Source organism: Rhinopithecus bieti, unplaced genomic scaffold, assembly GCF_001698545.2.
Source record: "Rhinopithecus bieti isolate Rb0 unplaced genomic scaffold, ASM169854v2 scaffold_32105, whole genome shotgun sequence".
Lineage (NCBI taxonomy): Eukaryota > Metazoa > Chordata > Mammalia > Primates > Cercopithecidae > Rhinopithecus > Rhinopithecus bieti.
In genome coordinates, this window is record NW_016814250.1 from 1,498,320 (window position 1) to 1,516,839 (window position 18,520).

Consider the following 18,520-nt stretch of genomic DNA (forward strand, 5'->3'; position numbering starts at 1 on the left):
ATACAAAGAAAACAGTTTGTATATATAAGAAGTTGAGGTATATGAGTTAGTGAACTGTTGTTACATTAAGCTTCAAACATTTGATTTTCTAAGACATTTGTCAAATCAAAAATTTTATGTGTATTTAATGAGACTAACTTAACACACAAAAATACTATTAAAATGATTCTAATAAAGGTAGGAATGTTAATTGGTTGCAAGATGGTTACTATTTTAGGTGGCAGGATTTCTTCATACTTTTCAGGTTTTTTTTTTTTTTTTTTTTTAATTTTGAGAGACAAGGTCTCACTCTGTCACCCAGGCTGGAGTACAGTGGTATGATCACAGGTCACTGCAGCTTTGAACCTCTTGGCTCAGGAAATCCTCCTGCCTTAGCCTCCTGAGCAGCTAGGATTATGGGTGTGCGCTACCATGCCTGGCTAATTTTGTTTTTTATAGAGATGGAGTTTTGCTATGTTACCCAAGCTAGTCTCGAACTCCTGGCCTCAGGCAATCCTCTCACGTTGGCCTCCCAAAGCACGGGGATTACAGGTATGAACCACTCTGCTCAGCCCTAAAGACATTTCTTTAACTTTGGGAAAGATGGTCACATGATAAATAGGATCTCCACAAAGACCACTAATATGCTCTTTATTACAACTCAGACTGAAGTTAATTTTACTTTATTTGACTGCCTCAATGATTACTTTTTAAAAGGATTTCCAATATCCACCTAATATGCTTTTGAGTTCCGTTTGAGACCAGACTTGCTTCACTGGATTTCAAGGGGCTCCATGACACCTTCTGATATACTAAGGAATATTATATGCTACTTGAAGGCTCATTTAGTTAATTTTCATTTTAACAAATACAATTTCCATATAGCGGGTTTTCTTTAAATGGGGTACACTTCAACAGCTCAGAACAGAGCTCATGAGTAGTTCCCTGCTACCCCGCTGTCAAAGAAAATATACAATGACACATTCATAGATTAAAAACGTGCAGCCGCTCTGATTTCTTACCATAGTATAGAGCATTTGGCACCCATGAAAAGCAAATCAGCTGTGGATTTCAATATCATGCCAAATATGACTTTCGTACCATTTCTTTAAGAAAACTGCTGTATGATTGCTGCCATAATATCTGCATCTGAAAAGCTTCCTGTGGTTAGGTCATTTGCAAGTGGCACTACGTACAAAGTTACCAAGACAGGTTGGCTTGAGAGGCAGACCATGGTTTAAGTAAGAGAATGAGTTTATATCCCAGTAAATTCTGGCTAATATGTACTAGCAGTGACGTCCACATACAGGTGGACCTGGCATTTAACTCCTGACAAAACTACCACCTTCAACAGATGGTGCCTATGATCCTATCCTGAGACATTTATTGACTTCTTTTGTTTAAAACGCCAGTAACACAAAAGCCATCCTCAGTAAACAGTACACTCTTTATCTTAGCGTACATATTGGCTTCTTGAGGGCCAGATAGCTATATAGGTTTTGGGGTGAGAAGGGTGTCCATCCCAGATATTTCTAGGAAAAACTGCTGGAAGTTTAAAAATATGTTTTTAGACAATGTAAATCAACTTCAATTTAAAATTGTTAACCGAAAGCATTCCCTCCCCTCCACTTTTCTCCAATATGCTACACTCAAAATTGTAGCTACTTTGTCAGGATACCAGCAATGGCTTTGAAGTCAGATTCAGGCTTGAGTCTAAGTTTTGTCATTTATAGCTGTGAGATCTTTCCTAAATCACTTACCTGCAAGTGTTTACTAGTATGATCACATGCACAAATATGGGCTGTTACTATCACTGTGCATAAGGAAAGGGAGATGAATTTCACTGTACAATTTCATCCTAGGAACATGCATGCAGGGTCTTCACTTAGGCCATTACAGGCTCTCAGCAAATCTGGTTACTAAAGACCTGGCCTTGAAGGGAGAGGAACCACCTAGTATTTTTTTGTTTAATCAATTGTTGCATTATCTTCCCTTTCATTTAAAAGTTTTTAACTATCCATGGTCAGAATTTTGGTAAAATTGTTGCAAGTTAGAATTTAAATTACTCCTTTTAGAAAAATTACATTTAGGACTTTTGATCTGTGCCCACACCTAATATCATGCAGTGAATCTCTTCTACAAAACAGTGTTAAAGCTTTTAATATCATCCATCACCCTATTTGATAATACAACAGAGCAATTTGAGAAACTGGAAAAGCTGCCTGTGGACGTCTGCATCCAATTTCAATGATTTTTTTTCTCACCAGGATTCAAAGCAGCCCCTTACTGGTTTCAAATGCACATTTTATGTTTAGTGCTTGGAGGAGCTGGGTAGTATTGGAATCTGACATAAAAATTATTATTCCCTTGACATTTTATATACTATTCCATCAAATAACACTTAGAGAGCTTTGCACATTATGTGGTACATGTCCAGTCTGACAAGTAATAAGAGCGCTGTGAACAGCTATCATTTATTTAACGTCTGCAATGTGCCAGGTACTTGGCACACATCATCTGCAATCACTGAAGCATCATGATAAGCTAAGTATTACCAGATCTTAATTTTACAGTTAAGAATCAGGGAGAGGCTGGGTATCTTGCCCAAAGTGCTAGGGCCAGGAGTGTCACATGGTGAAATAAAATAGGAAACACTTTGGAGTCAGAAAAACCTGCATGCAATTCCTAGCTCTGTCCTTCACTGTGCAACTATGGACAAACTGCTTAATTTCCTCATCAAAAATTAGAATATTGCCTAACTTCTACAGAAATTATACAGAAAATAAAACCACAGAATGTCCATTTTGGTGCATGGCTTACAGTAGCATTTAATAAATGCTAACTGATAACTACTGTAAATGGTGACATTAGAATTTGAACACAGCCTCCTAAGGCTATGACTCTGATGACGACCCAATACATCTAAACTGAACCTAGGAAATAAGACACTATCCTGTAGTCTCAATTACTGTTAAAATGAAAAAAAAAGCAGGTGTCAAGCAAAACCTTTAAACATTAAGCTTTATTAGACTGAACCTGGAAATACTGTCTTCGATGAAAATTTTGTATGAAGAATTTCATTTTCAATGAAAATTTTGCATGAAGAAAATTTTGTACGATCTATATTACATATGACAGAACTATTTTATTATAGGATTTTAATTGAATCTTAGGCAGTAGGAAGAATACTTACCCTATGATTTACTTGTATAAAAGAAAATAAATTAGTGCCCGGGATTAATTTACCACTGATTTCTTAATTAGCCATTCAATAAGAATGAGTGGGTACACACAATATGTTCTAGAAGTCTAAGTGAAAGAAACGAATGCTGTTCCCTGGTCAGATGATATAACAATGACGACGACAACAACAACAAAGGCTCTTTCTATGAGACTATATGAGGCCATTTCCATTTTTAAAAAGACTGGTCTACAACAGATTGCATGACTGTATTTCAGGTACACACTTTTCTGCATAAAAATATTTTCTTTAGTAATTGCTTTTCCCCAAGCAACAAAAGTCCAAATCACCTATAATGCATAGAATGATATCATAATTACTAAAGAAAAATTATTTACAAGGTGAAAATGTTTGCTAATTTTTCAAGTTAAATATATTTCAGTAACTATAAAAAATATTTAATATAGAGTTGAGGATTTAAAAAAATTCACTCCTGAAGGTATCATATCCACAAGTATCTGAAATCACATTCTTCTTGTAGCCCAGTTAGCAACTGAGGATCTTCAAATAAATCCTAATCAGAAATGTTAGGAGTATATTTAATTTTATTAATTTTTCTTTGAAATGGAGCATCACTCTTGTTGCCCAGGCTAGAGTGCAATGGCATGATCTCGGCTCACTGCAACCTCTGTCTCCTGGGTTCAAGCAATTCTCCTTTCTCAGCCTCCAGAGTAGCTTGGATTACAAGTGCTCACCACCACGCCTGGCTAATTTTCTGTATTTTTAGTAGAGACAAGGTTTCACCATGTTGGCCAGGCTGGTCTGAAACTCCTGGCCTCAAGTGATCCACCCGCCTTGGCCTCCCAGAGTGTTGGGGTTATAAGCCCGCTTGGCCTAATTTTATAATTTCAAAGGGAACATTGCTTAAAGGAATTTTATATTTACAACCATTTAGTAATGATATTTTATAAGTATTTCTTAATCTAGTCTCCTATAAAAACAATGATTTTTATTAATGCCTATTAGCATTACTTTTATTACTATTCCTTTTTAAAATTTAATGTCAGGTCATCTTTGATAGTAAAAAAAAAATAAAGAGAAAAGCACAATTAGTACTTATGTAATGGTAAGTTATGGTAAAGGCAGAACAGAAAGCCTACTCTGGTTTCCTGCATAAATGGAGAAACACACGTTCATGTTACTTTTCAATGTGTCTCCTCATGATGGGAAATGTAACTTGCTCAAATTTTCAAGTAACTTTAAAAATGCAATAATGTTCTGGTTTTACAGAGAATGTGTTAATGGCTCAATAGAGGTTAATTTTTCCTACTAAAATCATTTCTTTTTTGCTCACATCTCGTCCCTATGGGTCACTACTATAAATTACAACTTAGTCTGATAAAGAACTAGCTACCCGTGTCTGAAAACTCTAATTTTCTGCCTAGTGAACTGCGTTCAGTAGTGGGCAACTTTATAAAAAGGGAAATCTTTCCTGCTTCTATTTGACTTTTGTGCAATTTGTACTGCTTTACTGAAAAAAGACAAAGTTAATTCCTAGGGCCCAATATGATTAGTCTGCTCTACAGCTCATTTTCAAGATACAGTAGATGATGTAAAAAACAGAAGCACACTGCTGAGAATAAAGTCAGCTGTGGAATCTAGTATCCCTGGGCCTTTTTATTAGTGGGAATGGACCACAGCACACTCCTGGTGCCTTGTCCATAGTCAGTACTCCACAGCTGTTGCTGAATTGAACGAATGTGCCTGGTTTCTGCTGGCTCTGGACTTGAAGTGTTGCCTTTCCATTTCCGTTTACTGCTTTATCCCAAATTGGCTCTAGCCCTGCTGGTCCCTTACCCCATCATGTGTCTTCTCAGCACTTGCTCACGGGCTGATTTTCTAAGTTCTGAACCTGGTTTTTCATGTTTCAGTGTGATCTGACCTCAGTCACTACTATAGCTCTGGTCTGTCAGATGCCGGTTAAATAAGGCAAAGGTCAATTATTTCAATATTTTAGAGAAGCAACATACATAATTTTGAATTTTAAGTATTACCAGTGATAACAACTTAAGAGTTTCAAATAAATTCTAATCTGATGTGTCAGAAGGATATTTAAAATTGAGAGGGGAGGTAGTTTGAAGGGATTTTTGATCTAATATTTAGAAATGGCATGTCTATAACAATTTCATCAACCATTCTCCTTGGAAACAGTGATTTTTATTTAAGACTTCTAATTAATGGCTAATACTCTTATCATTCCAATTCTTTTTCAAATGTACTTTCAGTTTATATCGGATTCTAAAAAAAATTAAAACTTATGTAATCATAGCAATATCAAATTGCTGAGCCTGGTTCAGCTGGGAAAATACGATGGTGCAGGCCAGATGAAAAATGACCAACCTAGACTAATCCTGCACTGGTTTTCCAATTAAGTTGTGGGAGGGTAAGAGAATGCAGTATGTTTTAGAGATCTTGGTACAGTTAATTAAAGGGAAAAAAGGAAGTAAAAAGTAGTTGTGATCTTCTAAATTGTTTAAGATGCAGAAAGAGCGTGAAAACTATCTTTGTTCTTTGTCTGGTTCTGTATTCGGGCAAACTAAATTTAAATCCTGGTCTTAAATGCAACGGCTTTCTCAGATGGCCCTTTGGCACAATATTCATAAACAATAGAGATCTACCTAAACCAGTGACAAGGAAGTAAACACTCCAGGTCTTCCCTAAAGTAACATATGTTTTCTGCAATTTTACTTTTTCCCCTTCAAATCAAATATTTAACATGTATATAAAGTAGTCACAGTTTATATATTCCAAATTTTATAGAGAACCAAGGTATAATATTACTTAACAAAGATAACTCTTTAAAATATAATGTTTATAAAGCACTCCCTTGTTGTTTCTAAAGCAGTTTAAACATGTATGTGTTAATTTTTATCTTTCTAACTCAGAGATGGGCAGGGCAGATACTTTGAAGATTTTCATTGTTTACAGATGAGGAAACAGACTTATTTGCTGAGTCTGAGTGGGTGGTGTCATTCTGTATAACATTACGTAAAAGTGATACTGGAACCTACAATGGTGCCGCCTTCATTATACACCAGTGGTAACACTTACTGGAAAACTCTCATAGCGAGGGGTCAAAATGTTACGCAGCCTTTCACTAAATAATAGTAGATGGTCAGTACGGCTTCTAAGAGGGTGGGATGAGTCTCCAAACTAAAGCCCTGGGTCTTCCTTCCAAATTGAAGAAGAAAATAAAATATAAAAAGGGATTGAGAGGAAGGAGGAGGTATTTGCTTCCCCCGCCCAACCCCTTGCCCACCAAAAAAAAAAACTTTGTAGGTTTGATTCCATTGAAACAAGTAAAAAGAACTTAATGAGCCTGTACTAGATCTAGAGTACTATACATAAGTATGAATTTATATCAAACTTATCAAAAATCTCATACCATCTACTCCTCAGTTGATGCGCTATACGTGGCTTTTCAATCTTGTTGACAGTTATGATGCCCTCCGAGATTTGTACTCTTTCATCTTTTGCTACATTTCATGTTTTTACTGTTAGAAAAGTAAACACTTTTATAAAGATGCATTCTGTTGTCAAATGTCGGTGATGTAATGAAGCTAAAGGCTCCAGTAAAGACATTAAAGACTCCACAGAGGTATGAGATTAAGTGTCTTATACCTGTAAGGAGAAAATACATTTCTCTCTTCCTTGGGATTGTTCTTCACTAGGTGAGGTATAAGAATTCACTGTTAATTAGCAACACAGCACATACAGGAAGGTGACGCTTTTGTAAATGTAAAGTTAGAGTCAACAAATTCTAAGAGCTAGCATTTACTAAAGAGCTTCTAACAAGGCCAACCTGAGGGCAAAATGGCTTCACAAGAGTTGTGAGCTCCGTTCTTTGGTGTCAGCCTGTTCTTTTCTTGATGTGGATTTGGTTGATGGTATTGGAAAGATGAGAGGGAGAGAGACAATGTGAGCATGTGCAAAGATAATTTTATGGTAATTTCTGGTAGTTCTGAAGTCTTCTGGCTAACATTCAAGGTTTTGCCTCTGTTTCTTTGCCCCAGAACAGTGCCAAGTGGCTGAGTGAAGTGGGGCAGACTCTGGAAAAAACGTATTTATATTTTACATATATCTACTTATCTCTAGAAAAATCATTATCAGCTTCTGTTTTTCCTATCTAACAAGTCAAGAAGGGTAGTATATACAGATGTTGAGGAATGAGGTTAAAAGGAAAGAACTTCTACACTAGATGTGTATGTCTTTAAAGAGCAAAATATCACACGAAAAAACTGGGGGCCTTGAAAGACTGGCATCTTTTTTTATTTGCTACACAGAAATTATCCGCCTTCTCAGTTATTAGTAACTTCATATTGTGGTTTTATATGGTGCCATAAGCTGCTAGAATCATAATTTAGTAGCTCTAACAGCAGGACTGACAACAGAACACAACTTCCAGTGATCACTACACCAAGCAGCCCTGTTCCATTGCTACTGAGGGCCCAACACCTTCCCTAGGCTTTCAGTTTCATTATATAACTTCCCATACACTGCACCAAATGGCCCCAATAGCCGTGGACATCTGGCTAAGCCAGTCTACTGCCAAACTACCTGGTAGCTAACTATGTAGTTTCTTTATCTTAAAACTCCCAAGAAAACATCTCCAGGAAGAGAATAAATGTGTTCAAAGTTTTGTCTCTCTGCTCTTGTATTCCTATTTATCCAGACTGCTTCATCCCTTTTGGCAAACTGATCTCTGAAGCCTCAGCAGTTCTAAACCCCACTCATCTGCCCTATTCGTCACCTGTTTTCAGTGTTTTCTTCCTGAGTCTGTCAGAGGTTGCCATCATTCCCCAGAACTGATCCACCATCCAGTCCTGCCAACTCCTCCTTTTCATGTCCCCAGGCAGGCCTTCTGCTCCAGAGGACCATTTGTGGCCAGGCCCTTTTTGTTTTCCATTATCCACAGTCACATCCCAGTTGTCATCTTCTCCTCTAAGTGGTACCCTCCACGAGCCACTGCAGAGCATTCAGGGACAAAACTGCATAAGCCACAGTGTTTCCTTCTGCTGCAGAGAACTTTATAAAAGGACTTGCTATATTTAAGAGAAGGGCTGAGATTTCTCATTCTGATATTAGGACCTTACATAATCTGACCCCAGGGTCTTCGTTTAGTCTCTCCCTCTACATCCCTTGGGCATGGACCAGTTCCAGCCAGGCTAGCTGTCATGGAGCTGGGTCTGCTCAAGCAGGTATCCTCAGCCTGCAGTCTCCATTACTGTTTTTTTTTTTGTTTTGTTTTGTTTTTTTTTGCGGGGTGTGGGGGACAGGGTCTTACTTTGTCTCCCAGGCCGAAGTGCAGCAGTGTGATCAGCTTACTACAGCCTCAACATCCAGGTTCAAGCAATACTCCTGCCTCAGCCCCCCAAGGAACTGAGATTACAAGCATGCACCACAATGCCTATTTGATTGTTGTTGTTGTTCTTTTTGTAGAAATGGGGTTTTGCCATGTTGCCCAGGCTGGTCTCGAACTCCTAAGCTCAAACAATCCACCCGCCTAAGCCTCCTAAAGTGCTGGGATTCCTGGCCTGAGCCACCGTGCCCAACACAGTCTCCATCTAATAGTCTTCCACCACCTGCCTCCTCTCCATGACAACCTAAATACTTACCCATCCTTCCCATCCTGCCAAGGCTCAATGTTAGTATTTGACAACAGTCAATTTACCAATTTCCATTTCTGGTGTCAAATCATTCTCAGTAATATCAAATCACACAAATTATATGAACATAACTACACCACGAGTGCAAGTTCTGTGAGAGGAGCTTCATGTCCTAGGACTCTTGGGTATGTTTTCTGAGCCACTAGGCACAGAGCAGACATCAAAGAGCGAAGAGCTAGTAGCGTTCAGCTTTGTATAAGGAAGGTCATTCTGCCAATGGTTCTCTGAGCCTGATAGGCTATATCTAATTTTTATCACACATAGGAAATGAAACACAGGAAGATAAAAATTTTAAATAAAGCTTTAGATTAATATCAAGATGTTAAAGAGGTACTTCAGGATAGTAATGGTAATTTTTTTTTACACATATGAAGCTCATTCCTTAAGAAAAAATAGAGATTACCCAATTTCTTTCCCATTAAGGCAACAGAAATTCAAATTAAGGTTTCAACTTGGAATGGGTAAGAGTTAATTATTTAGAGTATAGCAAGATAACTGTTAAATTATAATGTGCTCTTCCTGAGTATTCTAAAGCCAGAGCTGTTGCCCTACTTTTTGATGGGTAAAAATAGTTGGGTAAAATGTGATATTACTCTGTGAAAGGCAATATGGCTGATGTGTTAAGTACATAGAATCAGAAGGCCTGGGCTGCCTGGGTTCAAATCCCAACGGAGGCTCTTCCTTATTACTGGGTGACCTTGGACAAGTTATTTGCTACATGCATGCCTCAGTGGACGGATCTCTAAAATGAGGATAGATAATAGCCCCACACATTTGACAGAATTATCAAGAGGATTAAAATGCAAATAGACAATCATGCTCCTAGCATAAAGAGCACAAAGTCCTCAATAAATATTTATTATTTTTAAGAATTAAAGTATCATACCTTTAAGCCTTGTTAAGAAATAGTCAATGTTTTTCCTGTGACAACAATTGCTGAGCGAGTTTAGATTCAACGATATTACCTTTCCAAACTCACAAAACTTTGGCTTAAGAAGGCTATTATAAGAAATAATGAGATAAAATATGAAGTACTTGGCACAGAGCCTGCACCTAATAAGTACTCAGTAGCTATTCTTATAGGACCAGGTGGGACACAGAACTAAATATTTTCTCAGAACTACTACTTAAGTCTATAACAAACTATTCTATTAGTACCAATGGGAGAGTTACTTTTTAATTCTTAGGATACAAATCAGATGAAAAGAGTAGGCACATTAAAACCAAAGTAGCTCATGAAAATTTTCTTATAAACAGGCAATTCCCTAAACTAGTTTTTAAGAACATCATGAGTCAGGTGACGGACTGTTCATTGGCTTTGGGTTGGCTGCTAGAAAGCTGAGTGCCAAATAAGTGGCCAGCCTCAACAAAGGCCTTGAGGATATATTCTTTATATCATCTCCATGCTTGGCTCAATTTTTCCCTCTCTTGCTCTAATCTCCCCTCTGTTGTATTTTTGTTTCACTTAAATTTCATCTTTAACTCTCGGAAATCTGTGAGCTACCTTGGATTATTTTCTGAAACAAGATGGGTCGTAAACAAACACATAAACTTGGGAAATAACTTCCAAAATTACATACTGTGCTCCTTACTTAGAGTTTTCAAATTTGCCATGTGAAGTGCACCTTGATTTAAAATTTAGGCTACAAGCAGCTGTCTTTGGATAACACTAATTTACTTTTGGCTCACACATTTCTATTTCAAATCATTTTCTAGTAAATTACTTCAACATACTTTCCACTTTGGAGAAACAAGTGACATGGTGACAGAAACAAGGGCGAACCCCACTCACATAAGTACTTACCAACAACACATCAACCAATGTTCTTGGAGCACCTGCTGTATGCTGGGTGTTGCCTCTGCCCTGGTCAGCAAACCAGATTCCCTCAATATCATGTTTGGTTTGGGGCTCTGGGCTGATTAACCTTCATAATAACCAAGGCATAATGATAAAGAACCAAACCTAGGATTGAAAACTGCATAGATTCAATAATGTCTGAAGTTCAGCAAAAATGGTGAATAATCAGAGACAAAGTAACTAAGACTTTTCTGTGTGCAAGCTGGAAATGGAAGAAGAGAGACCAGTTATTCACACACGTGGGCCACGCATGCACTCAATGTCCTAGACTTATGTTCTTTAGGGTTCTAACCTTGGCCTACTCTGTCTCTCCGAATACTGATTTCTTGGCCATCTGCATCCACTTTCACGGATGATGATTCTGAAGTCCTTATTTTTAATCTTGCCTTGTATCCCAAGCTTCAAAATTAGATATCCAACTACCTCTTAGATGTACCTGAATGTCCCACAGGTATTTCAAACTTGCCTTAAACCAAAACTCATCCAACTCCCCTTTAAAAAAAACCTAGCAATGGTTTTTCCCCCATAACCAATCACCTTTTCATATATTACATAAAGAACTCATTTGTTATGCTTAATCTTTTCATCACCCCTCACTAGAATGTAAGCTCTACCAGGGCAGGGATCGTTGTCCAAGATGTCTCCAGCTATGCTTAGAAAGGTACCTGGCATTTAGTAGGTATTGAGTAAATGTTTGCTTAGTAAATGAACCTTTCACCCCTTACCCTCAAAGCTGTCCCCGCTCCAGTATTCCTTATCGCAGTGAATGGCATTAGCAGCCAAGCCTGGGGAGTCATCCTAGACCTTTGCTGCTTCTCTTCCAATATAGAACTGCCCATGTTACTTTTCAGATGGTCTTATTATCTGCCCATCCTCTCAATCCCTGAGAGTGCTGGTCTAGGTCCACCCTAGGTCATTTCTAGCTCAACTGATGAAAACAGCCACCATTTAAATAAGTATACCTCACAACAGCCAGATCTTAAATGCAAAACTGAGCTTACCGTTCTGCTGCATGAAAACATTCAGAGGTTCTCTTTTGCTTAAGGATGAATTTAGGCCTTCCTTGGAGTCCAAGACCTGGTCCCAATCTGCTCATTTAACCTCACTTCCTATCACTTCACATCTGAAAGTTTATACAGTGGTAACACAAAATTGCTTCTGGTGCCCTGTGCAACAACAGCCTGTTCTTATGCCCTCTGAGCAAGGCCGAGTCTGATCTCTCAAGAGTCAGCGTGGGGGTCAATTCTTGGAGAAACCTTCCCTGACTTTTCAGGGTGGCCTAAATGTCACGGCTTTATGTATTCCCACAGCAACCAACTGAAGGGATATCAAAAATCTGGGCAAACATTTGCCATTAGCACTACAGTCTTATGCTTATGGAAGGAGGAAAGGAGTGTTCATTAAAATCACAGATATAACCGACTGGGTAGGCATTTATTTAGCCTCTTACAGTAAATAATTAGAGTCAGGTTACCTGATTCCTAAATTCTGAAAAAGGTGAAAAGGAAAAAAAACTTTAAGATGTTTCATGAGAAAACAGTAAGCAGACAGTCCTTGGTTTCCTATATCTGACACAGCAAATACTGTAGTTGTGACAATGGGCTCAGATGCTCATGAGCTTCCTGTACGTGATTCATGAAGACACCAGGGACTGTCTCAAAATCATTAATTAAAAACATCTAATAAATGTAATTTAAATTATTCCCCTGCTTTATCAGTTAACTGTACATTGCCAGCTATAAGGAGATAGCTATATTTGAATTATTATGTAATATTAATAACATTCTGATTTAGCTTGTGTCCACTACAATTAAGTTCTCTGTTTTGTGGCACAAATGCTCACTGCCCCCACAACACACACCTCCCACCTGCTGGTACCCTCGCTTGTTCTTCCCTCTTGCTCATGAGTGTGTGCGCACACAGCATTGACAGGGATAACGTGGTTTATGACACAGTGAAACACACTTTCCTCTGGAACTGTTCAGCTTACTCATTAATTTTGGAGAATCAAAGAAAACTAATGATTCATCAACCTACATTTCCTTAAAAATATTTTCTCCCATAGAATACACAATCAATACATTTAAAGATCTTTAAAATGTATGCTGTGAACTGAACTACATGGGAAAGAAATGAGGTACTCATTCACAGGCTTGGCTGTCTTAAAATATTGCCTATTTGAAAAACCCCAAGATTAACTTATAACTGTATCTTTTAAAGCTATTTAATTTCAAGATATAGACCTAAGTCTCTTCCTTCAAGGGAAATGTGTGAGTGTGGAAACTAACATCATACAATTTGGCTGACCTTACCAAAACATGGACTGTTAGGTCTGTTTTAAAATTTTAAATTCAGTTGACTTTACATAATAATCAACTCTCTTCCTTTTTTACAGCCATACAACTATTTAGTGATTTGTGGTAGCTGTGTCTTCCAGACACTGCATACATACTGAGTATTCAAAAAGGAAATTAGGTTATAAAATAGTATGCTGAATCTAGTCAACTGTTTTCATTGAGGAATCACAAAGTAAAAAACACAGATGAGATGGAACTAATGGCAATTTACCGGGGAGGGGGAAGTCATTCAACCTTGATTGCTCTTATGCTACATGGGTACATTTAAACATTTATTTGGTAGCTACTAAATATCCTTGCTAGATTGTGGAGATAAGACTCTGCCTTCTCTAAAAACTTCTAACAGAAGAGGTAAAGCCTGGTTGATGGCTCTCAGTATTTTCTCAACTGTGAGACTCCCAATGGTCGGACTGCCACAGAGGCTTATGACAGGAGTAAATCTCAACAGTTCAGTCCGCGTCGGAAAAGCCCCTCTAGGAAATTTCCACACATCCCCATTCCCCACACACAGCCTTTGAGAACTGCTGGTTTAGAAGGATCTTGCCACCTGAAAGGGCAGCTCTCAGGACAAAATAACATTACAGGAAGAATGAAGATCTAGCAAAGGAAAATGAAGGGCTGAAAAATGAAGACCTAACAATGCAACGTGATTGTATCATTTATATCATCTCTCTACATGAACATTACCAGGAACTTTGGCATTTGTTTGTAGAGGATAGTAATAATCTAATATTTTGGTGCTGCTTTATAATTTATAAAATATGTACAAACATGTTTTCAGGTAATTTTTCATAGCAATGTTCAGGTAGGGCAACACTACTTCTCCATTTATAGACAAAGAAACTGAGGCCCAGAGAAGTTTTAAATAACTTGCCTTAATCTCATACCTAGTGAGTGACGTAAAAAATTAAAACTAAGTTTCTGACCCTTGAAGCCAATCTAGCTTCCACCACAAGGGAGAACCCTTTTTAAAAGTTATTATTATTATTTTTAAGACAGAAAGGTTCTGAAAATCTTCAAGGCAAATAGTGATTCATATTTAAAAATAAATGTATAAATCATTTGTAAGGTATAATAATATGGCTATTAACTGACATTATTGGCTAACAAGTTATTTTGGAAGAGAGTTCTAAGTGTTTTTATATTAAATGTTTAAGAAGAAGATAAGAACACACATACATCCCATTAAACAGAGCACACACACACAAATTCATACTTTAAAAACATAATTTACAGTCTGCATACACAGTCACTACCATAGCAAGTTTTAGGGTGATGCACTCTAGAGCATAAAGCCTTAAGGACATCAACTCAAAACTCAGACTGGTGTGTTTTTCCTCTTGTCTGCTCTCTAGGGATTATCTTCATGTTCTGTTCCTGGTGCCACTATTTCCTTTTAGCTTTAAATGCAAAATAGCAAGGCTATATTATGAGATAGAGAATCCATACTTTAGCTTAGGTATAGGTTTGGAGTCCTATGACTTGAGTAAGGGTCTAACTTTGGCCTTGGGATTAGGAATAGGTTGGGTGACTAAGTCCGATCCTAAATGTTTTCATCTACAAAAGGAAAATACAACGACACCTATATACCATCATTTTGTGAAATGAGTTTTACAAATATTATAAAGCTTTATAAAATAATCTCTTGTTAATTCAAAATATTTTATATAAAGATAGCCATCTTTTTCACATATTTAATCTCTCTCACACACACAGGATAAAAGAGTAAACTAACAAAACATAACAAAAACACAAAAACAAATAGGTCTTTACTCTCACGAAATTTAGATTTTAAATTTACAGCATTGTTTCAAGCAGGTGAATGATTAAAGTCTAACTCCCAAATCAATACAAAATAAACTATATTAATACAAGTCTTAAGAAGACATTCATACAGCCAATAGACATATGAAAAAAATGCTCATCATCACTCGCCATCAGAGAAATGCAAATCAAACCACAATTGAGATACATCTCACACCAGTTAGAATGGCAATCATTAAAAAAGTCAGGAAACAACAGGTGCTGCGGAGAGGAGGTGGGGAAGAAAATAGGGAACACTTTTACACTGTTGGTGGGACTGCTACACTAATTCAACATTGGGGGAAACAGTGTGGTGATTCCTCAAGGATCTGAACTAGAAATACATTTGACCCAGCCATCCCATTACTGGCGGAGATACCCAAAGGATTATTAAAAAAAAAAAAAAAAATGTTCCATGCCTGCTATAAAGACATATTGCACACATATGTTTATTGTGGCCACTATCTACAATAGCAAAGGACTACTGCTAAATCAACCCAAATGTCCACAGTGACAGGACTGGTATTAGAAAATGTGGCACATATAACACCATGCAAATACTATGCAGCCATAAAAAGAAGGATGAGCGTTCATGTCACTTTTGTAGGACATGGATGCAGCTGGAAACTATCCATTCTCAGCAAACTATCGCAAGAACAGAAAACAAACCCGATGTATCTCCACTCATAGGGGTGGGAAAACTGAACAATTAGATCACCTGGACACAGGGAAGGGGAACATCACACACCAGGGGCCTAATTTTTTTCGGGAGGGACAGGGGGGAGAATAGCATTAGGAGATCATACCTAATGTAAATGACCAGTTAATGGGGTGCAGCCACACGCAAAACATGGCACATGTTATACATTATGTAACAAACACTGCACTGTTGTCCACATGCTTACCTAGAATTTAAAGTAATAGTATAAGTTATATAAAGGCATTTACCAAGTTTCATTATCCATGGACCATCAGCTTTCCAGTGAAGGAAAAGTTACACCTGCATTTAGGTTTTGTATGTTTATAACTGAGTTATAAAACAATTCCCTAGGTAATTCCACAGAAACTACTTAAAACAAGAAAACTAAGCAAGAACTTCTAGAAAACCTTTTGCTTCAGAAGTAGAGAAGGGGCAGGTTCTACAAAGAGCCAAAATGTGGGTTCTGACATGAAGGTAGATCTATAGGTAGGGCCAGCTGGCCAACTACCTGCTCCAAAATGCCCTTCTCCACGTCACTTTATTTTCACATACTACTTACTTTGTTTACTAATTAAGTGAGTCAGAAAGGCAGATTCTTATATTAGAAAGCACAAAGTGGCCTGAGAAAGGTGCCAGATGTAAATTTCACCTATTTATCTTCTACTGAACCAATCGTATAATTAAGGAAAGAGAGAAGGAGGCAGGAGAAGCCTTACAAAAGCAAACTGACTTCAGTAGTGTGCAAATTCATTTTTCCTACTTTCTGAAAAATTGGCCTTCTGGTAACAGAACCCACATTTTCCTAAGGGAAACGTCCTTCCCCATTCTCGGTCTAGATGGTTGAGGTTGTCCAACTCCAGCCAGAACCAGCCTATCCAATTGCTACATTTTCCAGCCACAGGCACTGGGGCAGAGGTGGGCACGTGAGCCAAGTTCAATCTGAGGAGATTCCACTGGGAGCTTTTATAGGAATTGCTAGGAACAGAAAACCTCTTTTTAATGGAGGTCTGGTAGCCGTCTCAGCACCACGAGAGAACGTGCATGAGAACAGAGCCAGAACAAAACCAAGCAACTGAGCGAGCGGGACTGAGTTCTAACAACCTGGCTTAAGACCATGGCTTGCCTGAAGCCAAGCATACACTAGGACTTTCCAGTATGTGGGCCAATGCATTTCCAATGCTGCTTCAGTCAGTTTGCGGAATTTTCTATCACCTGTAACCAAGAGCTCATAATCCTGAGAAAGAATTACTGAGCTCCTTCTACCAATTCAATGCTAGGTTTGAGGACCACCAAATAATTAATAGTGTAAATAATGTAAAAATCATGTAATATCAATTAAGGCAAAAATCAATCTCAAGAGAAAGAATAATTACTTGCTTAACTTTTCATTCCACAACTAAAGATATAACCTTGTGATCTCTGGCAAAACAGAGGGAAAACATTCAAGTCACTCATGTTTAAGCCTCTGAAGCACCAAATCATCTCTAAGAAAACTTCCCTGAGAAATAAACCTTAGGGAGTCTTCATGCGGAGCCCCTTAGTGAATGTAATTGTCTATCACACGATGAATCTTTTACTAATCGCAAAAATTCTACACTTTCACCAGACACAGTTTTCAATATCAATAAAACCATCTGGTCTAAGTCTGATGGTAACTAACTGCTTATAAGTGAGGATGGGGAAAGGTAAAAATAAATTAAAGACAATTTCTCCTTAAGGAGTACAATCTTGGGTCAGAAGCAAAAGCTAGCCTAACTATGCATAGTGAATCTCAGTCAGGTTTTTCATTTAACATGCTCATTTGGAAACTTTCAGGAGGAATAAAGGCAGGACTCACACAGGGACCTGGGGCTTGAACCAGCTGGTAAATGAAATTATTCTGTATGGAACACAAATCACAGACTTGATTCTGATATTAATGTTTTAATTTGCCACAAACACATATTCATACGGAAACCCAGAAAAGGCAGAAATCATGTATTCTGTGTGTGCCTAGTAAAACTGCTATTCCAGATCACACAAATTAAATTTACGATGACACGGAATTATTTTTCTGAGTCTTACTGAAAAACAAACTGTGACAAACAACAAAAAAACCTCTTTGGTTGATCCTTGCTCAGAATTTCAAATTTTGCTCGTTAAATATTGCTCTGTGGAAAATCTCCAGGTGGTTTTTATATAAGGCACTATTACCGTTTATCACTGACAGATGAAATCAAAATTCTTTTTGAAGAATTCCCAATAATGCTATAGCATTAGCTGTACAAGTAAACTACACACTAGGAAAAAATACGTAAAAGGAACACCCACATGAACATTTACCTTCCACTGCTCTTTTGAAGAAAACTTTGCAGCTGCCACAGGTGACTACCCCATAATGACATCCTGAAGCCTCATCCCCACACACCAAACATATTTTTGAAGGTCTTGAAGATCCAGTAGAAACACTTCGTAAAGTAGAGCTGGGGAAAGAAATTGAGATTTAAATAACTACACTGTAAAGGTACATTTAACATGCTGCACAGCTTAGCTCAAAATTTGTCAATAATCATGGTTCCAGACAAGAATTCAGTATGTAATGGTCACATACTACATGACTCAGCAAAATAAAGGTAAAACCTGATATGAATGGAGCAATGCTATCAAGGCTATTGTATAGCAAAGCCTCTTCTCGGTACTGAGAAACAAGAAATAACCAAATGTAAACCTCTTTCCTTCTTTTCCTATTTTTGGAGAAGGTTTACCAGAAAACCACATTATGTGCACTTTAAGTGGGCAATGCAAAGAATCTTGAACCAAGTCATCAGGGACGTATTTGCTGTCCTTTTGTTTCTGCATCAAAGAGCAATAATAATATTACTCAACACTCTTCAGACTCACATATATATAATAATTATATATATATAATAATTGAGA

The 18,520-nt window shown here is 37.7% G+C and overlaps 1 protein-coding gene across 1 annotated transcript in view; it reads right to left on the reverse strand.

Annotated features, from left to right (window-relative positions):
• Nucleotides 1-18,520, reverse strand: part of NR3C2 (nuclear receptor subfamily 3 group C member 2) — a 372,959-nt gene that overhangs the window by 166,519 nt on the left and 187,920 nt on the right. Inside the window, 1 exon segment of the mRNA XM_017850074.1 lies at nucleotides 17,927-18,066. Within this exon segment, the coding sequence (XP_017705563.1) occupies nucleotides 17,927-18,066 (140 nt within the window).